The sequence below is a fragment of the Entelurus aequoreus genome, linkage group LG14 (assembly GCF_033978785.1).
Source record: "Entelurus aequoreus isolate RoL-2023_Sb linkage group LG14, RoL_Eaeq_v1.1, whole genome shotgun sequence".
Taxonomy (NCBI): domain Eukaryota; kingdom Metazoa; phylum Chordata; class Actinopteri; order Syngnathiformes; family Syngnathidae; genus Entelurus; species Entelurus aequoreus.
Window position 1 is genome coordinate 27,752,502 of NC_084744.1, and position 27,070 is coordinate 27,779,571.

The 27,070-nt window shown below is 38.9% G+C and overlaps 2 protein-coding genes across 3 annotated transcripts in view; one reads left to right on the forward strand and one right to left on the reverse strand.

Moving 5' to 3' along the window:
• The window catches only part of LOC133664590 (zinc finger protein 431-like), a 404,655-nt gene that overhangs the window by 268,642 nt on the left and 108,943 nt on the right, over positions 1-27,070 (forward strand). The window lies entirely within an intron of this gene.
• LOC133664611 (gastrula zinc finger protein XlCGF57.1-like) lies at positions 509-19,808 on the reverse strand. 2 transcript variants are annotated; one of them, XM_062069383.1, is made up of 3 exons: positions 18,072-18,241; positions 4,946-5,030; positions 509-3,249 (listed from the first exon to the last, which is right to left on the reverse strand). In XM_062069383.1, exons 1-3 carry the CDS (start codon positions 18,114-18,116, stop codon positions 1,649-1,651), a joined length of 1,731 nt encoding a protein of 576 aa, XP_061925367.1. In that variant the 5' UTR covers positions 18,117-18,241; the 3' UTR covers positions 509-1,648. The 2 variants fall into 2 exon arrangements, with proteins under 2 accessions (XP_061925367.1, XP_061925366.1); XM_062069382.1 differs by lacking the exon at positions 4,946-5,030 and adding an exon at positions 19,303-19,808 and having other exon boundaries at positions 510-3,249; positions 18,072-18,242.

A 27,070-nucleotide genomic window follows, 5' to 3' on the forward strand; every position in this document is an offset into this window, starting at 1 on the left:
GAGATGTCCCTTATTTCAAAGTCTGGGTGTTGGCAACCCTAATGGTTTGAAAAAGGCATTTGGTCGCTGATGCACTTATTGAGTGATAAAAGTATTATAATATTTTAAGATTTCATTAAGTACGATCTGCAAATAGACAAAAATATTTTAAAAAATTATAAAGGCTTTTGTTCAAAATATTCTAAATACAGCATATCATCTTTTTCAGAACTCTTTTCTAACCTTTCTGGGCTTTTGGTGGATGGACACAATATTACAGATTTGAAACTCTGAAATTAGACAATTATTTACTATTTCTTATTTGCTGTATTTCCTCTGGAACAAAACAAAAAAACAAACAAAAATACTCAAAACTTGAAAGTTTCCATTCTTCCAAAGGCAAAGGAGTTCATAAAAAAGAAAAAAAAAAGAAAAAACAGAATTGACCACTTAAAATAATTTCAGGATGTTGTTTTGCAATTGAAGACAACACTTGTTCTTTCTGTGATAGGGAAACAAAATAAACAGTTTATTTTATGAATGTATGCAAAGTAAATCTCTGTGGGATGATGTACAATATCGGCTTTTGCCTAACACTCCACAGTTGTTTCCTGAAATTGATAAAGCTTTGGGGATGTTAAAAAAGAAAAAAACGTACAAAATGTTTAAAACACAATAATGGAATTTTTTAAAATTTTATCCACAAATGTAAGTTTGTAAAAACAAAACCATCCTTCCAGAAACAATTCAGCCATTTTCTCGCACTTTTATATTGCATAAAGGTCTGGGGACATACATATAAAACAATCACAACACAATCATCATATTACAAAAGAGAGTAATAAAGATAATTAATAAAACGGATTATGGAGACCCAACATATAATTCATAAAGTCACACATTTTAAAATTGTATAAAAGACAACTGTTCAAATGATGTATAAAATAAATAATAATATGCTTCCTGAAGTGGTCCAGAAGATGTTTCAGATGTGAACCAGTACATATGTATATCATATAAAGGTGCTAATCTATGGGATCATTAACAAGTAGAAATAATATGTAACACTTCAATATTTCAAACACCTATAAAAAACACTATTATGAATAAGTCTAATATTGTATGAAGAATATATATACACATAAAATGTTTATTGTATGTAAAATATGTCTTGTACTGTTTACTCTCACCCTTTCAGTCAAGTTGTTCTGTTCAATGTTTAATAAAAGTACACAATGTTGCATATTATTGCATGTACTTGACTGAAAAAAGCACTAATACAAAATATCTAATCTATAAATGTAGAAGCATATTAAAATAGGGTTACACAAACAACAATGTCACACGTACAGTCACACATTTTAAAAGGAAATTATCTTGTATAAAATGTATATACACTAAATGTAATTTGAATGTATCACATGTGTTGTACTGTTTTGGATTTACTGACCTTTTTAGTAACAATTTTCTTCTTGTAATAGTTTATGTCAATATAAAAGTACACAATGTTGCATATTAATGCATGTAATGGACTGGAAAAAAATGGTGTATAAAAATAGAAGCATGTTAAAAAGATTGTTACACAAACAACAATGTCACACATGTTATATGTGCTGATGTTAGAAAGTCAACATTAAAGCCTTGACAGTTTATTTCAAATCCTGCAGTTTCATTTGCTGCTGCTGTTCTCACCAGCACACTTGTGTTTCTTACACTGGTACTTAGAAGATAATCTTTCACCACACACACTGCAATTCAACACTTTCTCTCCTGGGTGTGTTCTCATGTGTGCTACAAGATTTGATCGCTCACAAAAACTTCTGTTGCAGATTGAACAGGAATGTGATCTTTCACCAGTGTGCGTTCTAGTGTGTCTTTTCAAATGTGCCTTCCTTTTAAAAGATAAGCCACAGTTTGAACAAGGAAAAGGTTTTTCACCAGTGTGTGTTCTCATGTGTGCTACAAGGTTTGATCGTTCACAAAAGCTTTTGTTGCAGATTGAACAGGAATGTGATTTTTCACCAGTGTGTGTAGTTCTCTGGTGTCTTTTCAAATGATCCTTCCTCTTAAAAGATAAGCCACAGATTGAACAGGAAAAAGGTTTTTCACCAGTGTGTGTTGTCATGTGTTCTTTCAAATGGTTACTTTGTACAAAACCTTTACCACAGATTGAACAAGTATAAGGTTTTTCACCAGTGTGTGTTCTCATGTGTACTATCAATTTGCCACTTTCTACAAAACCTTTACCACAGATTGAACAGATAAAAGGTTTTTCACCAGTGTGTGTTCTCATGTGCACCTTCAAATTTTTACTTAGAACAAAACCTTTACTACAGATTGAACAGGAAAAAGGTTTTTCACCATTGTGTGTTCTCATGTGCACTTTCAAATTGTTACTTAGAACAAAACTTTTACTACAGATTGAACAAGAAAAAGATTTTTCACCAGTGTGTGTTCTCATGTGTACTTTCAAATTGTGAGTTTGTACAAAACCTTTACCACAAATTGAACAGATAAAAGGTCTTTCACCAGTGTGTGTTCTCGTGTGTCTTTTCAAACTCTGACTTTCTACAAAACCTTTACCACAGATTGAACAGACAAAAGGTTTTTCACCAGTGTGTATTCTTTTGTGTGCTTTCAAATGGTGACTCTGTACAAAACCTTTACCACAGACTGAACAGATAAAAGGTTTTTCTCCAGTGTGTGTTCTCATGTGTCTTTTCAGGAGACTATGGTTTTTAAAAGTTTTGTGACAGTGAGAACATTTCAAGTGGGTGTTGTCAGTGTGACATGTCTTATCATCTTTAGAGTCTTCATCATCAGTGTCAGGAGAGTGTGACGTTGTGTCCTCACTATCTGATAGTGGAGCTAAGAGCTTGTCTGCTTGTGATCCTCCACAGTGGTCTCCATCAGCTTCTGTTGTCATGTGTTGTGTTGAGCTGCTGCTTGGAGGCTCCGCCTCTCTCTTCTCCTCACTTTCACCTTTGACCTCATCATCTTCACTCTTCACAGGGACACCAGTCACTGGGAACTCCTCCAGTCCTTCAATATGCTCTTCCTCCTGACTGATGCTGTGTTCCTCCTCTTCCTCTTTAATGTGGGTGGTCAGTGAGTCTTCCTCTTCCTTTTTACAGGGAAGGGTCTGTGTCAAAGAGGAAAAGGAGACGCCAGAGGGTCCGTGGTGCCTGGTCTTCCTCTTTGATGGATCCTCCTTCACCATCCTGAAGCTACTCTCCTGTTTTTCAGGCAGAAGTTGTTCTTCACAGACGTCTACAGGACACAAAATTACAAATATGCTTGAGAAATTTCCAGATTTGCTCAGTCGCATGAGGCATTCAGTAAGTTCACATGTACTTAAAAAAAACAAGTTATTATATGAATTGGCCTGAAAAGAAACACACTGCTCTTTACAACATTTTGTAAGACTTTCACTACACGCTCAACATCCCAGAAGACATAGCGAGATCGCCGGGCTCTCAGTGGATTGCTATCGGGTCTGGGAGGCGGTGCAGTCGGAGAAGGGAGAGGAAGCAGAAACGGGGCTGTAGGGCCGGTGTTATGCTACGGCTAAAGAAACATTCACATAAGCCACCTCTACCGAGCCTGTTTCTCTGCAATGCCAGATCTCTGGTGCATAAAACGGACGACCTGGAATTACAACTCGCTGGAAATCGCTATGTTCGTGACTGCTGTGTTTTGGCCATCACTGAAATGTGGCTTCACCCGAGGATCCCCAAAGCTAGCCTGCAGCTATCAGGCCGCACTTTGCTCCGCTGGGACAGGACTGTGAACTCCGGGAAGAGCAGAGGAGGGGGTCTCTGTGTTTACATGCATGATAACTGGTGTAACAACGGGACAATCATAGACCAACACTGTTCCCCAGACCTCGAGCACATGTCTGTAAGATGCCTGCCTTTTTTTCTACCGAGAGAGCTAACTGTAGTGCTTGTCACGGCTGTTTACATCCCACCCGACACCAACGTGAACACAGCGCTCTCTCTCCTGCTGAACACCGTAAACGAACAGCAGCAGGTCCACCCGGATGGTGTTCACATTATTGCAAGGGGCTTTAATAAGGCCAACTTAAAGACTGTACTGCCAAAGTTGTACCAACATGTAATTCTACTAGGGGAGAGAACACTCTGGAACATGTTTACACCAATATCAGGCACGCATACAGAACCACACCCCTCCCCCATCTCAGCCAGTCAGACCATATTTCCCTCCTGCTCTCTCCAGCCTACTCCCCCCTCAGACGAAGAGTCAGACCCACCATAAAGACAGTTACAACCTGGCCTGAAAATGCTCTGTCAGACCTACAGGACTGTTTCAGCCGAACACACTGGGACTTACACTCCCTGATAGACATTTACACCTCCCGCTGCCTCAGAAGAGAGCTACCAACATTATCAAGGACAGGTCCCACCCTGGCTTTGACCTGTTTGACCTGCTCCCCTCAGGAAGGTGCTACAGGGTCATCAGGTCTAAGACAAACAGACTCAAGAACAGTTTTTTCCCCAAAGCCATAACCACTGTGAACTCTCATAGGCACGGATTTTATAGTTTAGCAGCTCTCTGTGTGCAATTTTACTCTCCACCCACAATCTGAATGCTTCTGTATATATGTATATAGCAGGCCTGGGCAATTATTTTGACTCGGGGGCCACATTTAGAGAAACAAATGTGTCTGGGGGCTGGAACACTAATACAAAACCTCACAATAATCTCTGATTGAATGCTAAAAACGTCACGGCAGACCGCCTTAAAAAACGTAATGGAATTTTACATTTTTCTATGAACGATAAAACACTGAATATTGACAAAATATGAACGTCACACCCCCTTTCGATCGACATATTTTACAATCAAGTGGAACGCAACAAAAATGCAACAAACAGTGAAATATGAACGCGAAGGGTACACAATAAACCCACCGACAATCTGATACATCTGATATATCACTAACCTTTAAAACTTTGTTGTGAAAATCTCCTTCCGCGTCTGTGGAAACGCTCCCCGCCCACACTGCTTGGTGCCTCGTCTGAGCTGCTCTGACGTAGATTACCATAGTAACTCATTAGATGACCATAGTAACTAATTAGATTACCATAGTAACTGGTATATCATCCATAAACGCAGATTCCAACCATTGAAATAATTTGTATAGTTGAAGACTTACGGTCATTAGAAAACATGACTGCACAACATAATGGCAGCTAGTTTCCATCTTAAAGATCTAAAAAAATTATTTGGGAATGTCCGGCGGGCCAGATTAAAAGCTTAACGGGCCGCATGTGGCCCCCGGGCCTTAATTTGCCCAGGTCTGGTATATAGTATAATATTTAAACAACAAATTCTGAACATTCGTTCTCAGGACTGGACTGTGCACCTTACCTCCTTGTGCACTATTTTTATTTTTCTCTCCTTCCTATGTTTTGCATAATTTTAGACTGTCAGACTGATACTGGAGTTGCTTTTAATCTCATTGTACCTGCGTATAGTGACAATAAAAGGCATGGTATTCTATTCTATTCACACGAAAAGAGGACCAATTTTTACGAGGGGTGGGCAATATGGCCTAAAATCTATATTGCCATAAATTCCCTTCCACTTGAGTGCAGCTGGGATAGGCTCCAGCGCCCCCTGTGATTTTAATGTCAGTTACTGATGTATAAACTTGGAGAAAAGATTAGGTCGTTTACATTGTTAAATGTGTATTCCGTATTGTTGTCTCTGATATGGTGCCATCTTGTGGTCGAGTTCGCTCACTGCGAGTGCTGTGGGTTGAAAGTATATTTCCTTTTGCTTCGTGCCTTGAACCCCAAGTATGGTTTCTTTGTTTATCTTGCCAAGCAACGTTTGTAAGTGTAACCGGGGATTTCCACTGGATGTGGAACGGCGGCGCCGCGGCGACAGACTCGTTCCGTTTTTTGTTTTCAAGTCAATGTGTCAGTTTCCACCGCCTGGCTTCTATATTTAGTGGTCGCCACAACAGGGCGGTTCAATTCAGCTAAAATCTGCTCGTGTGGGACAGGAAGTCATGCATAAACACAAAATAAACTATCCAGTTTACTTTCAAAATAGAATATTCTGTTTAAGGCAGATGGTATTCTACACTTTGAAAAGTCCTAATGGACATGAAGTCAACTTGTCAAAAGGTTTTCAGACCTAATTTCACCTCCTTGACACAAATGGACAAAGACATGCTGATTCTAAAAGGCCCAAAATTAAAGAATCATATAACAGGCACATCCTGGGCAGCTATATGGAGGCCTGTACTTCAGCATCGCATTAAAATGACTAGTTCCATCTCCAACATGAAAGCGAGTGTCGCCAACACTACTGCACACAGGAAAAGGTGTGGAGGAGAATTGCGAGTAGTCGAAACAAAGATTGTGAATGACTGACAAGAGGCTCACTTTGTTCATGTAAGTCTACTGTGGAATTAACATGCTCAGGTGCTGAGAGCGATGCACAGAGTGAGACCTCTTAGTCCAATTTAAAATCCAGAGACCAAGAAGGAAACACACGGACATAGCAATGTATTGATGACGGCAATAATTAAAGGCCTACTGAAACCCACTACTACCGACCACGCAGTCTGATAGTTTATATATCAATGATGAAATCTTAACATTATAACACATGCCAATACGGCCGGGTTAACTTATAAAGTGACATTTTAAATTTGCCGCTAAACTTCCGGTTCGAAACGCCTCTGAGGATGACGTATGCGCGTGACGTAGACCGGCGAACACGGGTATGCCTTCCACATTGAAGCCAATACGAAAAAGCTCTGTTTTCATTTCATAATTCCACAGTATTCTGGACATCTGTGTTCGTGAATCTGTTTCAATCATGTTCATTGCATTATGAAGAAGGAAGCTGAGCAAGCAAAGAAGAAAGTTGTCGGTGCGAAATGGACGTATTTTTCGAACGTAGTCAGCCACAACAGTACACAGCCGGCGCTTCTTTGTTTACATTCCCGAAAGATGCAGTCAAGATGGAAGAACTCGGATAACAGAGACTCTAACCAGGAGGACTTTTGACATCGATACACAGACGCCTGTAGAGAACTGGGACAACACAGACTCTTACCAGGATTACTTTGATTTGGATGACAAAGACGCAGACGTGCTACTGTGAGTATGCAGCTTTGGCTTCTAAACATTTGATCGCTTGACCGTATGTGCGCAACTTTTTTTTGCGTATGTACGTAACTTTTTAAAAATATATAAGCTTTATGAACCTTGGGTTAGGTGAACGGTCTTTTGGGCTGAGTGATTGTGTGTGTTGATCGGGTGTTTGAATTGTATTGGCGTGTTCTATGGAGCTAGGAGCTAGCATAGGAGCTAGCATAACACGTACCGTACCGTACGTGCGCGTCACGTACGTAACTTTTTAAAAATATATAAGCTTTATGAACCTTGGGTTAGGTGAACGGTCTTTTGGTCTGAGTGATTGTGTGTGTTGATCAGGTGTTTGAATTGTATTGGCGTGTTCTATGGAGCTAGGAGCTAGCAGAGGAGCTAGGAGCTAGCATAACAAACACGCAGGTGTTATTATGCAGGATTAATTTGTGGCATATTAAATATAAGCCTGGTTGTGCTGTGGCTAATAGAGTATATATATGTCTTGTGTTTATTTACTGTTGTAGTCATTCCCAGCTGAATATCAGGTACCGTGAGTATGCAGCCTTGGCTGCTAAACATTTGACAACTTGACCGTATGTGCGCGTCACGTACGTAACTTTTTAAAAATATATAAGCTTTATGAACCTTGGGTTAGGTGAACGGTCTTTTGGGCTGAGTGATTGTGTGTGTTGATCAGGTGTTTGAATTGTATTGGCGTGTTCTATGGAGCTAGGAGCTAGCAGAGGAGCTAGGAGCTAGCATAACAAACACGCAGGTGTTTTTATGCAGGATTAATTTGTGGCATGTTAAAAATAAGCCTGGTTGTGTTGTGGCTAATAGAGTATATATATGTCTTGTGTTTATTTACTGTTGTAGTCATTCCCAGCTGAATATCAGGTCACCCCCGGCTCTCACAGCATCTTCCCTATCTGAATAGCTTCAACTCCCCACTAGTCCTTCACTTGCACTTTACTCATCCACAAATCTTTCATCCTCGCTCAAATTAATGGGGAAATTGTCGCTTTCTCGGTCCGAATCTCTCTCACTTCATGCGGCCATCATTGTAAACAATAGGGAACTTTGCGTATATGTTCAACTGACTACGTCACGCTACTTCCGGTAGGGGCAAGCCTTTTTTTTATCAGATACCAAAAGTTGCAATCTTTATCGTCGTTGTTCTATACTAAATCCTTTCAGCAAAAATATGGCAATATCGCGAAATGATCAAGTATGACACATAGAATAGATCTGCTATCCCCGTTTAAATAAAAAAAATTCATTTCAGTAGGCCTTTAAGTTATTAGGTTTATTTTCATTTACCATATTTTTCGGACATATAAGGCACATTTAAAATCCTTTAATTTTCTCAAAAATCGACAGTGTGCCTTATAACCCGGTGCGCCTAATGTACGGAATAATTCTGGTTGTGCTTACCGACCTCGAAACAATTTTATTTGGTACATGGTGTAATGATAAGTGTGACCAGTAGATGGTCGTCACACATAAAAGATATGTGTAGACTGCAATATGACGCCAGTAAAGAACACTAAAACTTTAAATGTTCCATTGAAAATAAAGAACATTACACACGGCACTCAAAAATCTGTCAAAATGTTTTAGTACGACTTTGAAGCCGCACCGCTTGATGGATTGTCGGCCCATTAAGGCTACCGTAGTCAGAGATACAAGTATTACTATGGTGTGTGTATAAGGACCGCAAAATGGCACCCATTAGCAGACATATTATCTGGTGTTTTGTTTCACAATATTATGCAAAACCAACTTTTCTTACCTTCTGGTACCTGCTGACGTGTATTTGGGATCTGCATAAGTCCTGAAAATTTGCACACATCCGCCATTGTAGTCTGTGCCAATTCCATAGTCTATCTAAGCTTCTTCTTTTTCTATATCTTCTTGTTATGTGACATTCATCCTCTGCTGTTGCCATTTCTAATATAAAGTAGTGGAAAGTTCTTACTTATATCTGTCAGTAAACTCACCATGAAATTGCTAAAACATACCGGTGTAGTGAGTTTACTTTATTCACCCAAGGAACTTTGGTTATTAGAGTTCCGGTTGGACGGTTTTTCACGGGACACATTTCGGGCGTTGTTGTTGCACTAGTGAGCCACAGATGAGAAGATGCTGCACCGTTATTGATTGAAGTAAAGTGTGAATGTCATTAAAACAGTTAGCGCAATCTTTTGACACTTCTTCCACTCCCGTCCTTGCACGCTACACCGCTACAACAAAGATGACGGGGAGAAGACGCTGTCCAAGTGGAGGCACGTAAATAAGACCGCCCACAAAACGGCGCATCCTGAAGAGACTGTCAGAAAGTGACTTGAAGATGATGTGTAAAACATCATCTATGCAACATTTTGCTTCGGAGGTTCCGCAGCCTCCGAAGCAGAACCTCCAGGTTCTGTAACAGCTTCTTCATCATAATTAAATTATCCCCTCAACTCCCCCCAAAATGGATTAACTCGCTGGAATAAAAAAGACAATATAACATACATCCATAAACGTGGACGCATGTGAAAAAGTGCAATATATTTATTTGTACAGTAACCTATTTATTTATTTATATATGCACCTTATTGCTTTTTTATCCTGCACTACCATGAGCTTATGTAACGAAATTTCGTTCTTATCTGTACTGTAAAGTTCGAATTTGAATGACAATAAAAAGGAAGTCTAAGTCTATTTTGAGCAAAGAACCACCATTACATGTTATGTAGACCACAGGGAAGTGTTTTACATTTAGAAAATAAATATATATATATATATATATGACTCCTTTAATGGGCCTTATAATCTGGTGCGCCTTTTGTATGAAAATAGACCTGACTAGACCCGCTCATCGACAGTGTGCCTTATAATCCGGTGCGCCCTATGGCCCAGAAAATACGGTACACCGTTCCCGGCCTACAATTGCATGAATATATTAATGCCTCTGGACATCGTATTTAATGCTTTTTAATACCATTTAAAGGCCTACTGAAATTAATTTTTATTTATTTAAACGGGGATAGCAGATCCATTCCATGTGTCATACTTGATCATTTCGCGATACTGCCATATTTTTGCTGAAAGGATTTAGTATAGAACGACGACGATAAAGTTCGCAACTTCTGGTCTCTAATAAAAAAAAGCCTTGCCCCTACCGGAAGTAGCGTGACGTAGTCAGTTGTTCACTTCCTCATATTTTCCTATTGTTTTCAACGCAGCTAGAGCGATTCGGACCGAGAAAGCGACGATTACCCCATTAATTTGAGCGAGGATGAAAGATTCGTAGATGAGGAACGTTAGAGTGACGGACTAGAATGCAGTGCAAAACATATCTTTTTTCGTTCTGACCGCCGTAACTTAGGTACAAGCTGGCTCATTGGATTCCACACTCTCTCCTTTTTCTATTGTGGATCACGGATTTGTATTTTAAACCACCTCGGATACTATATCCTCTTGAAAATGAGAGTCGAGAACGCGAAATGGACATTCACAGTGACTTTTATCTCCACGACAATACATCGGCGAAGCTCTTTAGCTACTGAGCTAACGTGATAGCATCTGGCTCAAATGCAGATAGAAACAAAATAAATAAATCCCTGACTTGAAGGATAGACAGAAGATCAACAATACTATTAAACCATGTACATGTAACTACACGGTTAATAATTCTCAGCCTGGCAAAGCTTAACAATGCTGTTGCTAACGACGCTGAAGCTAACTTAGCAACTTAGCAACCGGACCTCACAGAGCTATGATAGAACATTAGCGCTCCACCTACGCCAGCCAGCCCTCATCTGCTCATCAACACCCGTGCTCACCTGCGTTCCAGCGATCGACGGCGCGATGAAGGACTTCACCCGATCACAGATGCGGTTGGCGGCTAGCGTCGGCTAGCGCGTCTGCTATCCAAGTAAGTCCTCCTTGTTGTGTTGCTACAGCCAGCCGCTAATACACCGATCCCACCAACAACTTTCTTCTTTGCAGTCTCCATTGTTCATTAAACAAATTGCAAAAGATTCACCAACACAGATGTCCAGAATACTGTGGAATTTTGAGATGAAAACAGAGCTTTTTGTATTGGCTTCAATGGGCTACCGATACTCCTGTTTCACTGGCTACGTCACGCACATACGTCATCATCCAAAGGCGTTTTCAACCGGAAGTTTAGCGGGAAATTTAAAATTGCACTTTATAAGTTAAACCGACCGTATTGGCATGTGTTGCAATGTTAAGATTTCATCATTGATATATAAACTATCAGACTGCGTGGTCGGTAGTGGTGGCTTTCAGTAGGCCTTTAAGGCCTTAATTCAGAAAAAGTCCATTTAGATTAAGATTAAAGATTAAAGTACCAATGATTGTCACACACACACTAGATGTGGTGAAATTTGTCCTCATGACTTTTAATGCTTTTTAATGACCCGCGGAAAGCCTTAAACAAAATGTGAACCGATCGATACAAAAATCGACAGTAACAATACCAAGTATAATATCAGTATAAGGTTGATACAGTGGTTTGATCGATATTTTGTATTATATATATTTTGTGTAGATAGAAACACGTTACATTAGAAAGTTCCGAAATAAAAATATTGTTAATGGAATTATAGAAACATTTCTAGGATGTATTTACGATTTTTACGAGAATTTGATAGAATTGAATACATTCTGAGGCCAGCATGGCTCGGTTAGTAGGGCGGCCGAGCCAGCAACTCAACGGTTCCAGGTTCGATCCTAGTCACTGCCTTGTGTCCTTGAGTAAGGTACTTTACCCACCTGCTCCCAGTGCCACACACACTGGTTTAAATGTAACTTAGATCAGTGTTTTTCAACCTTTTTTGAGGAAAGGCACATTTTTGTCATTAAAAAAATCTGGAGGCACACCACCAGCAGAAAACTTTAAAAAATTTAACTCCACCAAGTCGTCGTGTCTTATTTTGAGTGTGTTGGTGTCTTCCTGTGTGTAGTGCTTTAGTTCTTGTCTTGCTTATTTTGGTGGCCCTTCCTGTATTGCCAGTGTTTTCCTGTAGTGGCTTCATGTCTTCCTTTGAGCGCTATTCCGCGCACCTGCTTTGTGTTAGCAAGCAAGGCTATTTACGTTGTTGCTATCCTTCTTTGTGTGGACATTGTTGATTGTCATGTCACGTACGGATGTACTTTGTGGACGCCGTAAGTTTTTGCTGTCGTCCAGCATTCTGTCTCTGTTTACTTTGTAGCCAGTTCAGTTTGACTTTTGTTTTGCATAGCCTTTTCCTTTCGTTCATTTTGGGTTTAAGCATTACATACCCTTTTTACCTGCACCCTGCCTCCCACTGTGGTCTGCATATCGGGATCACAACAAACCCTCCTCGTCTCACCCGACACATTCCGACTTTTACAAAGCAATACTGCCACCTACTGACATGGAGTATTACGTGGTTACCCTGCCGAGTTTTACACAGCACAGACACTAAGCAACGGCACATTATTGGCAGATTCTAATGATTGATTAGCAAAAAATATTTTTGGAATAAATTAGGTGAAGTTGCATAATTTCCCACGGCACACCAGACAATATCTCACGGCACACTAGTGTGCCACGGTACAGTGGTTGAAAAACACTGACTTAGATAATGGGTTTCACTATGTTGAACAATTTCCCTTGTGGATCATTAAAGTTTGTCTAAGTCTAAGTCTAAAGTGCTTTGAGTCACTAGAGAAAAGCGCTAAATAAATATACTTCACTTCACTTAAAAGGGAACCACACTTTTATTTATTTTGCCTATAATGAACACATATATTTTTCTTTTTTATGCATTCTAAATAGTAAATAAATGCGATCCAAAGTCTGCTTACAATAGAGACTATTAGAGTTGCACTATTCTGCCTACAAATAACTTAAAAACCTTCCAAACACCTTCATTAAGGTTTTATGTACATGCAGTAGGTATATATGTCATTTAGTAACAGCTGCATTTTTTAAAGATGTAATATTTACCTATTTTTGCTCATCCATCCATCCTTTTTCTACCGCTTGTCCCTTTAGGGGTCGTGGGGGGTGCTGGATTGCATTAATTTCAAAAACGCATCATAAGGTTTTCTCTGAATATTACACACTGCAGACTTCATGAGAGCCAATAAACATAATAAAACATCACTTACTGTAAAATGTCTGCTGTCACTATGACGCAGACTGATAGAATCTAGTTATATTCCCGTTTAGATGAAGAATGACTCATAATCGTCGCATGGAAAATGGGGGTGAAGCTAAGCGTCTTTTTGTGTCGTTCGCCATTGCCGGGTCTAAATTGGCTGTCAAATGTTACCAACTTGTCAGAGTACGTCCTCATCCTTCTACTATCCAGGTGGGAGGCACGATTCATGATCTGGAATAATCTTTCACCAGCACCGAGGTGAGAAAGGATGTCAACATAGTAAAATAGTGAAATATTGTGCTGTAAACTAAAATGCCTATTTGTAACTTTATAGAGCCGATTACCAGGGCTGGATTTGTATTACTTTGTCTTTGCTGGTGATTATGGTATCACCTGCTTTAAAGGCCTACTGAAAGCCACTACTACCGACCATGCAGTCTGATAGCTTATATATCAATGATGAAATCTTAACATTGCAACACATGCCAATACGGCCGGGTTAACTTATAAAGTGCAATTTTAAAATTCCAGCCACACTTCCGGTTGAAAAACTCCTTTGGATATGATTTATGCGCTTGACGTCACAAAATCCACGGAAGTGGTTGTACCCCATCGACCCAATACAAAAACCTCTTGTTTTCTTCGACAAAATTCCACAGTATTCTGGACATCTGTGATGGTGAATCTTTTGCAATTTGTTTAATGAACAATGGAGGCTGCAAAGAAGAACGCTGTAGGTGGGATCGATCGGTGTATTAGCGGCTAAGTACAATACTTACAGCAACACAACAAGGACTACTTACTACGCCTAGCCGATGCTTGCCGCCAAACACACGGATGAAGTCCTTCGTCGCGCCGTCGATCGCTGGAACGCAGGTGAGCACGGCTGTTGATGGGAAGATGAGGGCTGGCTGGCGTAGGTGGAGCGCTAATGTTTTTATCATAGTTCTGTGAGGTCCGGTTGCTAAGTTGCTAAATTAGCCTTAGCGTCGTTAGCAACAGCATTGTTAAGCCTTACCAGGCTGAGAATTTTTAACCGTGTAGTTACATGTACATGGTTTAATAGTATTGTTGTCTGTCTATCCTTCCAGTCAGGGGTTTATTTCTATCTTCATTTGAGAATGATGCTATCACGTTAGCTCAGTAGCTAAGTGTGTCACCGATGTATTGTCGTGGAGATAAAAGTCACTTTAAATGTCCATTTCGCGTGCTCGACTCTCATTTTCAAGAGGATATAGTATCCGAGGTGGTTTAAAATACAAATCCGTGATCCACAATAGAAAAAGGAGAGAGTGTGGAATCCAATGAGCCAGCTTGTACCTAAGTTACGGTCAGAGCGAAAAAAGATACGTCCATCACTGCCTCTCTAGTGCTTCACTGTAACGTTCCTCATCTACGAGTCTTTCATCCTCGCTCAAATTAATGGGGTAATCGTCGCTTTGTCGCTCCGAATCTCTCGCTCCATTGTAAACAACGGGGAATTGTGAGGAATACTAGCTCCTGTGACGTCACGCTACTTCCGGTACAGGCAAGGCTTTTTTTTATCAGCGAGCAAAAGTTGCGAACTTTATCGTCGATTTTCTCTACTAAATCCTTTCAGCAAAAATATGGCAATATCGCGAAATGATCAAGTATGACACATAGAATGGATCTGCTATTCCCGTTTAAATAAAACAATTCATTTCAGTAGGCCTTTAAGTTGTGTGTGACCGTAGAAGAGTTGGTGAGTCCATATTTATGAAAACAGCACCTTTAGCATTAATCTTTCTTTGATTGTTTCATTGCAACAGTCTTTGTAGCATATTCTCAATCGTCCATATACAAGGTTTATGACTTCAACCAATGATAACTATTGTGTATTGAATGTACTTTTAAATGTGTTTTGATAATAAGCACGTTTAGTGCACTGACTGCTTTGTATAGGTCATATTTATGCTGCTAATGGTTATTTTAGCATTTTATTGCATATTGTGATTCTGACATGTTTATTGGTTTATATTGTACAATATTGAGGAAAGAACTAGAACATATTCTGAATACTTTATAATACAATTAGTGTTATTTAATGAAGATATTTTGTGTACACATGGATTTATAAGAATGGTCCTGGCTCTTACACAGGCCAGGCTTCTCTTTTTGATGGCGAGCTAAGGAAAAGAAGCATCTAGTCCAAGGATCGTTCTTGGAAGATTCCAGCCAGGGACCCCACCACCTGTTCTGTCTGGGCGGGTAGGAGGATCTCGAGCCGACCCTTTACATTTTCATCCTTAAAGGCCTACTGAAATGAGATTTTCTTATTTAAACGGGGATAGCAGATCCATTCTATGTGTCATACTTGATCATTTCGCGATATTGCCATATTTTTGCTGAAAGGATTTAGTAGAGAACATCGACGATAAAGCAACTTTTGGTCGCTGATAAAAAAAGCCTTGCCTGTACCGGAAGTAGCAGACGATATGCGAGTGATGTCACCGGTTGTGGAGCTCCTCACATCTGCACATTGTTTACAATCATGGCCACCAGCAGCGAGAGCGATTCGGACAAAGAAATCGACAATTTCCCCATTAATTTGAGCGCGGACGAAAGATTTGTGGATGAGGAAAGTGAGAGTGAAGGACTAAAGGGCAGTGGGAGCGATTCAGATAGGGAAGATGCTGTGAGAGGCGGGTGGAACCTGATATTCAGCTGGGAATGACTAAAACAGTAAATAAACACAAGACATATATATACTCTATTAGCCACAACACAACCAGGCTTATATTTAATATACCACAAATTAATCCCGCATAACAAACACCTCCCCTCTCCCGTCCATATAACCCACCAATACAAATCAAACACCCGCACAACACACTCAATCCCACAGCCCAAAGTACCGTTCACCTCTCCAAAGTTCATAAAGCACATATACACTACCGTTCAAAAATTTGGGGTCACAGTGAAAGGTCCTTATTTTTGAAGGAAAAGCACTGTACTTTTCAATGAAGATAACTTTAAACTAGTCTTAACTTTAAAGAAATACACTCTATACATTGCTAATGTGGTAAATGACTATTCTAGCTGCAAATGTCTGGTTTTTGGTGCAATATCTACATAGGTGTATAGAGGCCCATTTCCAGCCACTATCACTCCAGTGTTCTAATGGTACAATGTGTTTGCTCATTGGCTCAGAAGGCTAATTGATGGTTAGAAAACCCTTGTGCAATCATGTTCACACATCTGAAAACAGTTTAGCTTGTTACAGAAGCTACAAAACTGACCTTCCTTTGAGCAGATTGAGTTTCTGGAGCATCACATTTGTGGGGTCAATTAAACGCTCAAAATGGCCAGAAAAAGAGAACTTTCATCTGAAACTCGACAGTCTATTCTTGTTCTTAGAAATGAAGGCTATTCCACAAAATTGTTTGGGTGACCCCAAACTTTTGAACGGTAGTGTATTTCCCCAAAGTTACGTACGTGACATGCACATAGCGGCACGCACGTACGGGCAAGCGATCAAATGTTTGGAAGCCGCAGCTGCGTACTGCGTTACACATACAAATTAAACAAAATGCTTATGGCAACATTCTGGTTGCGTACTCACGGTACCGCGTCTGCATATTCAACTCAAAGTCCTCCTGGTAAGAGTCTCTGTTGTCCCAGTTCTCCACAGGCCAATGGTAAAGCTTGACAGTCATCTTTCGGGAATGTAAACAATGAAACACCGGCTACGTGTTTGTGTTGCTACATCCGGCCGAAATACACCGCTTCCCACCTACAGCTTTCTTCTTTGCTGTCTCCATTGTTCATTGAACAAATTGCAAAAGATTCACCAACACAGATGTCCAGAATACTGTGGAATTTTGCAATGAAAACAGATGACTTTTAATAGCTGGCCACAATGCTGTCCCAAAATGTCCTCTATAATCCGTGACGTCACGCGCAGGCGTCATCATACCGAGACGTTTTCAGCAGGATATTTTGCGCGAAATTTAAAATTGCACTTTAGTAATCTAACCCGGCCGTATTGGCATGTGTTGCAATGTTAAGATTTCAATATTGATATATAAACTATCAGACTGCGTGGTCGGTAGTAGTGGGTTTCAGTAGGCCTTTAACCTGCAGTACATGGACTGTACTGCCATCCTTTTTACAAGAACTCTATTAAGTCTTAACTGAACTTGTGTTTGTTTCTTCAAAATTGCGTTCATGTTGAAAGGCCATTCAACTAATTGTTGTGTAAATATCTGCTGTCCATCACTAATTTTCTAATACACGGTGTCAACCAAACTGCAATTCAAGCTCTGCCTTCTCTCTCCGAGTCGAAACCGTAGTCTTCTGTTCCTAGCCCATAAAACCCCATATATATATTGCATTGATTTGTAGCATGTATAGGTTACACACACAAGCTATAAATAGTTTGTCTGCGTTAGCACTTATAATAACAATATCACTAATACTTGCTTGGTATTCAAGCCACGAAATGCAAATGGAGTATTGTTGGTGCTTTTTGGATGGTTATAGAGGACCTCCCATTGGCTCCATTGCAAGTGGACTTTTATTTACATTTATGAGTTAGAATGTGATTTTAAAACAATATATATCCATCCTCATGTCTTTTATAATGATTGTGAACGATAGAAAAAATTCCCCCCAAAAAGGGCATTTCCCCTCTAAATTCAAATGAATAGATTTAAGACTTGAAGTCTATGAGCATGAAGTGATGAAGCCTACTTGGATGAGAGGACAAACGTCTTCTAAGACAAAGTGAACAGTCCAGTTGTGATTGATTGAATGCCCTGAGAATAAAATGATATGTGGATGTTGTGCTTACTTGGACTGTGATGAAGCTGTGAGGACTCAGGTGGTTTGTCTTCATGCTCTTCAGTCTTCACAGAGACAACAGTCAGTGGAAACTTGCTAACATCATCCTCCTCTTCCTCTTTCATGTGGGGGGGCTGTGGATCATCCTCTTCCTCTTTAATGTGGGGGGGCTGCTGGACGTCTGTTGGGTAAATAAGTAAATAAGATACAGAGAGAATAGAAATAGTTTTGGACTGACAATGTTAACACAATTACATTATTTGTGTTCTTCCGTTAAAAGTGTGTAGCAAAACAACCAATAAAAACACGGGAAATACCTCCTTTTTTCCTAAAATTAATTCAAAAGTGGTACAGTGAGTACAAAAACAGACTTGGAAATTTGATGGGGGGCAATTTGAAAAGTTTTTATAAGTATGAGGCAGCATTGTGTTGCGTCGACCAGCTCTTTCTCCCAGGGAATCTAAGTTACTGGTCAATCCCAAGTTCTTTCGATGACATATATGCTGAGTAAGAAGGACCATCATAACAGAATAGGAATATTATCAAGTTTTACGGAAATTTTAGGAGATCAGCCCATACAAATACATTCATAATGGCTACTCGAGTTGATCTGACATTCAAACGGAAAAGCCAACTTCTTGCACACAAAGAAAGCCCCCTCCTCTCCCTCTCTCAACACTGATAAGGCAAGAAGTGGGGGAGGTATTAACATTCCAATGGTTAAGACACTGAACAGACCTCTGAAGACGAAGAGAAACTGGTAGAATATAAACTGAGAGGAACATCAACCTCAAACTGTCTCGTATTCATGAAGAATCTAAATCAAAGCATTGCATCATCCCCACAAGACAAACCATCTTCCTATTAAGTTAAAGTTCCAATGATTGTGTGTGACACACACACTAGGTGTGGCAAAATTATTCTCTGCATTTGACCCATCACCCTTGATCACCCCCTGGGAGGTGAGGGGAGCAGTGAGCAGCAGCAGTAGCTGCGCCCGGGAATCATTTTTGGTGATTTAACCCCCAATTCCAACCCTTAATGCACAGTGCCAAGCAGGGAGGTAATGGCTCCCATTTGTATAGTCTTTGGTATGACCTGGCCGGGATTTGAACTCACAACCTACCGATCTCAGGCCAGACACTATAACTACTAGGCCACTGATTGACCATCTATTGGAGAAAAGTGTTAATAATCACATATAAAGTTAGTAAAAATGTGAGAGTAAGAAGTCAACAAACCTGTTCTGTGTAACACAACTTGATATTTCTTGAAAACAGCGTCCAGTAGTCGATTGTTCTCCTCTTTTGTTCTAGAAAGTTCCGCCTCGTATTCTGCTATCGTTCTTTCAAACACTACAAATATTTCTTCAACGGCAGCAGTTAGTCGCTGATCCACCAACGCTCTCAACATTTGTAATGTAGACATTTTCACACAATCACAACACTTTACTCTCACACTTGATCTCTACTTAGCGATGTGTTGATAACTTCTGTGTCTTCTGTTAGCAGCTAACAAGCTAAGCTAAGTAGCGAGCTAAGCTAACTAACAAGCTAACACGAGAAACGGCACAGTGCTTCTAGCGCAAAGAAGCTTCTCGTGGACCGAGAATATTGTATCCTTAAATGAAGGATCCAATATATATTTTATACGACATACATATTTTAAACTGGAGAACAAATAATAAGACTGACTTATTAGCGTCCTGCACACTTCCTTCTACGTCAATGTGCTTTCACGACAGTTCGCACACTTGACGTTACAAGACAGTACTGCTTTGCTTTTTTTTTTTTTTTTTTTTGTAAACTTTTATTTATAAATTTCAACATTCACAAACAGACAAGAAACAATCAAAATAAGTACCAAAATAGTACAAAACAGTACAAAAAGAGTACAAAGCAGCGCCAAGGGGTTATAAATTCAAAGTAACTCAAATAGAATGCAAAAATATATATATATATATACTGTATATATAAATATACAGGTATATATATAAAATAAACAAAGTGCAAAGCCATAGGCTCACTCAATTTCAGTAAATAACTTTGGAACACAGCATCATCGTTTTCACAGCTTTTTTGTTGTTAGAGGTAGAGTGTTTTAATGTATAGTTCTAATTCTTTTTTAAAGACACACAAGACAGAAACTTACATTTATGAATATAAAACTTTGCCAATAGTATAATAAGGTTTCAAAGGTAAAATTCATTTTCAAATGTTTGTTCATATATAAACCAAATATATCTTTAAAACAAAGCACAAATTTGTCATGAATATTGCGAGGTATGACATGCGCAGAAGAGCCAAAGGAACGATGCGTCATCACAGCCACCTTTTTTAATCATTGACTGCATATTTAGTGCACTACAGAGGTCTATCAATGATTAAAATCACCATAACTCACTGAATGTTCAAATGATTTTCAGGCCGTTGCTTGAATTTAAATGTCAGACACGTAATTATCATGCAACATATTTTGATTCAAGATTAAAATGCTGGTTTTCATACCAAAATAAATACAAAGTGTGGCAGAGTGTGCAATATCATTAAAACTTGCTCTTTGTTTGCATATTAAAACAGAATATTAGATAATAATGACGAAAAAATCAATACCAAGCTATTTTAATAATATTAGTTATGTATGAGAATAAACTGAAAAAAATATATGTATAGTTTATATTTATAAATATACATACATACATGTGTATATATATATATATATATATATATATATATATATATATATATATATATATATATATATATATATATATATATATATAAATATACATACATACATGTGTATATATATATATATATATATATATATATATATATATATATATATATATATATATATATATATATATATATATATATATATATATATATATATATATATATATATATATATATATATATATGTGTTGGGACTAACGCGTTACTGTAACGCTGTTAGTTTCGGCGGTAACTAGTAATCTAACGCGTGATTTTTTTATATACAGTAACTCAGTTACCGTTACTGCATGATGCGTTACTGCGTTATTTTACGTTATTTTCATGTAGTATCGGCTAGAAACTGAAGATCTGAGTGTGTTTTCTTGGAGCGCCCCGGTGGAAAAGAAGAGGCGTGCTTTCCCCCACACACAGAATGCACGCCTCCCCGCAGGGTTAGGGTTAGGGTTACGTTCCTCCAGAGCCGTACTTCGGGTCTAACAACCTTCACTTTACCCGGAAGAGGGTTTTTACAGCTGAGGGTGAATGACGAGCCCGGCGGTTTGTTGCAACTTTGTGACTTTATTGCACGCAGCCATCCAGTAAGCTAGAGTACCTACACGCACTCACTGTCGCCGCTCCCTCACCTCTCTCGCCCACTCACTCACCAACGTCATTCACCTCTCATGCTGTCATATCTTAACCTTCCTCTTGTGTTAGCTTTCTGTTACCATCTCTTATGTTAACGGGTCGGTTTTGACCCATATTTTAAATCAGCTGTAAAATACACTAAAAACAATGATCTATCATCCAATTTGTTTCTCATCTCTTGGTTACCTTGTTAGACTTCCTTATCCATGAAAATATTGGTTTTAATATTTTTGGTGTGGGCCATTGGGCCTTTTTTTTGTCAGTATAGCCCTCGATTTCAATTTTAAAAAATGGTAAAATGAACCTCAAGAGAATTGTATAAATAAATAAAAGGTTGTTGTGTTACCTGACTATTACTGAGGGGTATTAGAACACATCTCTTGAATAAAGTTGTTGAATTTATTTTTTCATTTTAATAATTTTAACTATACTAACATCTATGGTGTTACGGGTCAATTTCGACCCATATATATTTACTTCAAGAAAAAGGCTAAAAAGTATTTTTTTCAGCAACAGAACTTTAATACAAACACAAAATGAAAAGCAGAACAAGTCATAACACAAAATATAGATTTGCAAGGTCAAACAAACGGCAACCAATCAAGCAAATCAAGTTAAGTTAAGTTAAAGTTAAAGTACCAGTGATATTCACACACACATGAGGTGTGGCAAAATTATTCTCTGCATTTGACCCATCACCCTTGATCACCCCCTGGGAGGTGAGGGGAGCAGTGAGCAGCAGCGGTGGCTGCGCCCGGGAATCATTTTTGGTGAATTAACCCCCAATTCCAACCCTTGATGCTGAGTGCCAAGTAGGGAGGTAATGGCTCCCATTTGTATAGTCTTTGGTATGACTCGGCCGGGGTTTGAACTCACAACCTACCGATCTAAAGTACCAATGATTGTCACACACACTAGGTGTGGTGAAATTTGTCCTCTGCATTTGACCCATCCCCTTGTTCACCCCCTGGGATGTGAGGGGAGCAGTGGGCAGCAGCGGTGCCGCGCCCGGGAATCATTTTTGGTGAATTAACCCCCAATTCCAACCCTTGATCCTGAGTGCCAAGCAGGGAGGTAATGGCTCCCATTTTTATAGTCTTTGGTATGACCTCCTCATCAGATGTGTCAGTGTCTTCTGGATGGTACTCCACATTGTCTTCCTCCTCCGAAAACTGTTCATCCGTATCACTATGCTGCTTTGGGTCCTCTCCCTCATTTTCACCAAAAATATTATCCAGAACTTCTCACTGTACGGTAAATATTTTTTTCATTTTTGAATGCTGCAATTTGGAGATGTGCACCTGCAAGTCACCAACTCTATACTGAATTGACCTCACATGTCATGTTTTAGTACTGGATAACAAGGTAAAATGAGAATCCCCTAAAGCTCACATGATTGGTAGAGGAGCTGGCTGTCAGTGTGTTCAGTTTTGGCTCTAATTATTGTTTTATTATCTTATTTTTATAACTGGGTCGAAACCGACCCTAACACCACCAAGGTCATAATTTCAACCAGAGCATTTTATAATTTAGTGGGAAAAAAAAAAAAAAGTTGTATTTTGTTGAAATAGAGGTTCCTGACAAAGTCAAAAAGCCTTGATGCAAAAAAATTAATTTGTGTGGTTCTTTTATGCATTCAAAAACTAAAACGGGTCGGTACCGACCCTAACACAAGACGAAGGTTAAAGGGCCACACACACACACACACACACACACACACATACGCTACTCTCATAACAACTAACAAGACATCATGGCGAAGCCAGAAGTCGAGTTTTTTAACATGGAGACATTCTCAATACTTTTCTTTTGTCGAGCACAAAGAAAATAACATTTTAGTTAAATGTAAGTTGTGTCTTGGATCAAAGATCCTATCTACTTAGAGTTAAAGTTAAAGTGCCATTATGTTGCAGCTATTTAAAATAGTTTAGTCAAATTTTCTGGCCTGAAATAAATTGGCCCTTTGAAACATATCTTTGTCTTTGTGTGTTGTATGTAGACCACATTGTTTGTGTGTTGTATGTAGACCACATTGTTTGTGTGTTGTATGTAGACCACATTGTTTGTGTGTTGTATGTAGACCACATTGTTTGTGTGTTGTATGTAGACCACATTGCTTTCTGAGTTCAGTGATGCAAATGCATGTCAAGTTGATCAACAGATAGTATTATTCTCCAGTGCAATAACAGTACTGAAATGAAGGCTAAAAGGGCATTAATGGTAGCCTTAAAAAAAGGGGGGGGGGGGGAAAGAAGTAACTAAATAGTTACTTTTCACAGTAACGTATTACTTTTTGGTGTAAGTAACTGAGTTAGTAACTGAGTTACTTTTGAAATAAAGTACCTAGTAATTGTAACTAGTTACTGGTTTTCAGTAACTAACCCAACACTGTATATATACATATACCGTATTTTCCGCACCATAAGGAGCCCCGTGTTGTAAGCCGCACCTTCAATGAATGGCATATTTCAAAACTTTGTTTACCTATTAGCCGCCCCGTGTTATTAGCCGCACCTACGCTACGCTAAAGGGAATGTCAAAAAAACAGTCAGATAGGTCAGTCAAACTTTAATAATATATTACAAACCAGCGTTCTAACAACTCTGTTCACTCCCAAAATGTAATGTGCAAATGTGCAATCACAAAAATAGTAACACTCAAAATAGTGCAGAGCAATAGCAACATCAATAACTCAACGTTGCTCATACGTTAGTGTCACACAACACACAAAATAAACATTTAAAGCTCACTTTCTGAAGTTATTACTCATCCACAAATCCCTCAAATTCTTCTTCTTCGGTGTGCTTCACTTGTTTTTTGACACCATCTGTGATGTGGACGCGCATGCAGTCGTAGATCAACAGGGACGGAGCTGCGTGAAAAAAAGTCACCCGGTCTCTCCGCTCATCTTTTCTTCATCCATCCATCCCTTCGAGTTAGCTTTTATGATGACGTCGGCTGGAAAGTTCTCTTTTGGCAAGGTCTTCCTTTTGAATATCACCGTGGGTGGAAGTTTCTGGCCGTTAGCATGGCAAGCTAGAACCACGGTGAAGGACGACTTCTCATTCCTTGTGGTGCGAATATTCACCGTACGTGTTCCCGTTGTATCCACAGTGCGGTTCACATGAATATCAAAAGTCAGTGGAAACTTGTACGTGTGTCTCTTAGTAGGAGACATTTTGTGGTCTTTACAGAAACACACAAATGAAATGAAACGTAATATTCGTGCGCTTCTTCTTCTACGGAGGCGGGTGCTCACCTTGGCGGTTGCTTACAGTAGAAGAAGAAGCGCTTCCTCTTCTATGGGGGCGGTTGCTTACCGTAGAAGAAGAAGCGCTTCCTCTTCTACGGGGAAAAAAGATGGCGGCTGTTTACCGTAGTTGCGAGACCTAAACTTTATGAAAATAAATATTAATATTAATCCATATATAAGGCGCACCGGGTTATTAGCCGCGCTGTCAGCTTTTGAGAAAAATTGTGTTTTTTAGGTGCGGCTTATGGTGCGGAAAATACGGTAAATACAAAACCCAAAATCAGTGAAGTTGTCACATTGTGTAAATGGTAAATAAAAATAGAATACAATGATTTGCAAATCCTTTTCAACTTATATTCAATTGAATAGACTGCAAAGACAAGATATTTCATGTTCACACTGAGAAACTTATATTTGTTGTTTGCAAATAATCATTAACTTAGAATTTAATGGCAGCAACACATTGCAAAAAAGTTGGCCCAGGGGCATTTTTACCACTGTGTTACATGGCATTTCCTTTTAACAACACTCAGTACAGGTTTGGGAACTGAGGAGACACATTTTTGAAGTGGAATTCTTTCCCATTCTTGCTTGATGTACAGCTTAAGTTGTTCAACAGTCCGGGAGTCTCCCTTCTGATATTTTAGGCTTCATAATGCACCACACATTTTCAATGGGAGACAGGTCTGGACTACAGGCAGGCCAGTCTAGTACCCGCACTCTTTTACTATGAAGCCACGCTGATGTAACACCTGGCTTGGCATTGTCTTGCTGAAATAAGCAGGGGCGTCCATGAAAACGTTGCTTGGATGGCAACATGTGTTGCTTCAAAACCTGTATGTACCTTTCAGCATTAATGGTGCCTTCACAGATGTGTAAGTTACCCATGCCTTGGACACTAATATACCCCCATACCATCACAGATGATGGCTTTTGCACTTTGACCCTATAACAATCTGAATGGTTCTTTTCCACTTTGGTCTGGAGGACACAACGTCCAGTTTCCAAAAACAATTTGAAATGTGGACTGGTCAGACCACAGAACACTTTTCATCTTTGCATCAGTCCATGTTAAATGAGCTCGGTCCCAGCGAAGCCGGCGGCGTTTCTGGGTGTTGTTGATAAACGGCTTTGGCTTTGCATAGTAGAGTTTTAACTTGCATTTACAGATGTAGCGACCAACTGTAGTTACTGACAGTGGTTTTCTGAAGAGTTCCTGAGCCCATGTGGTGATATCCTTTACACGCTGATGTCGCTTTTTGATGCAGTACCACCTGAGGGATCCAATGTGCGTAATATCATGGCTTACGTGCTGCGATTTCTCCAGATTCTCTGAACCTTTTGATGATATTACGAAACGTAGATGGTGAAATCGCTAAATTCCTTGCAGTAGCTGCTTGAGAAATGTTGTTCTTAAACAATTTGCTCAGGCATTTGTTGACAAAGTGGTGACCCTCGCCCCGTCCTTGTTTGTGAATGACTGAGCATTTCATGGAAGCTGCTTTTATACCCAATCATGGCACCCACTTGTTCCCAATTAGCCTGTCCACCTGTGGGATGTTCCAAATAAGTCTTTGATGAGCATTCCTCAACTTTCTCACTCTTTTTTGCCACTTCTGCCAGCTTTTTTGAAACATGTTGCAGGCATCAAATTCCAAATGAGCTAATATTTGCAAAAAATAAAGTTTTCCAGTTCGAACGTTAAATATCTTGTCTTTGCAGTCTATTGTATTCTCCTTTTAGTTACCATTTACATAACAACTTCACTGCTTTTGGGTTTTGTATGTATAACAGTATGACAGTTATTAACTTGACTTAAATATGCTATATACGTTTATATGATTGTATATATATATATATATATATATATATATATATATATATATATATATATATATATATATATATATATATATATATATATATATATATCCATCCATCCATCCATTTTCTACCACTTATTCCCTTCGGGGTCGCGGGGGCGCTGGAGCCTATCTCAGCTATATATATATATATATATATATATATATATATATATATATATATATATATATATATATATATATATATATATATATATATATATATATATATGTATATATATATATATATATATATATATATATATATATATATATATATATATATATATGTATATATATATATATATACATACATAATACATAATATATACCATATACATAATATATATACATTATATATATATGTCATTCTGTTTAAAGTGAAGAACTTTTCAAATGAATGAATGAAATATTTCATAGATTGCATTTACCAATAATTATTCTTAAAGCAGTCTGTTGAAAATAAAACAAAACTATTGCAACTATAATTATGTTTAGCTATTGCATCAAAATAAATGATGCAACAAGT

Excerpts from the sequence above, each read along its gene's own strand:
- LOC133664611 (XM_062069382.1), bottom strand. The coding sequence starts at position 19,489 with ATGTCTACATTACAAATGTTGAGAGCGTTGGTGGATCAGCGACTAACT. Across the intron at positions 18,243-19,302 it reads AGTTGTGTTACACAGAACAG|ACGTCCAGCAGCCCCCCCAC; the intron begins GTTTGTTGACTT and ends TTTACCCAACAG. Across the intron at positions 3,250-18,071 it reads ACAGCTTCATCACAGTCCAA|ACGTCTGTGAAGAACAACTT; the intron begins GTAAGCACAACA and ends TGTGTCCTGTAG.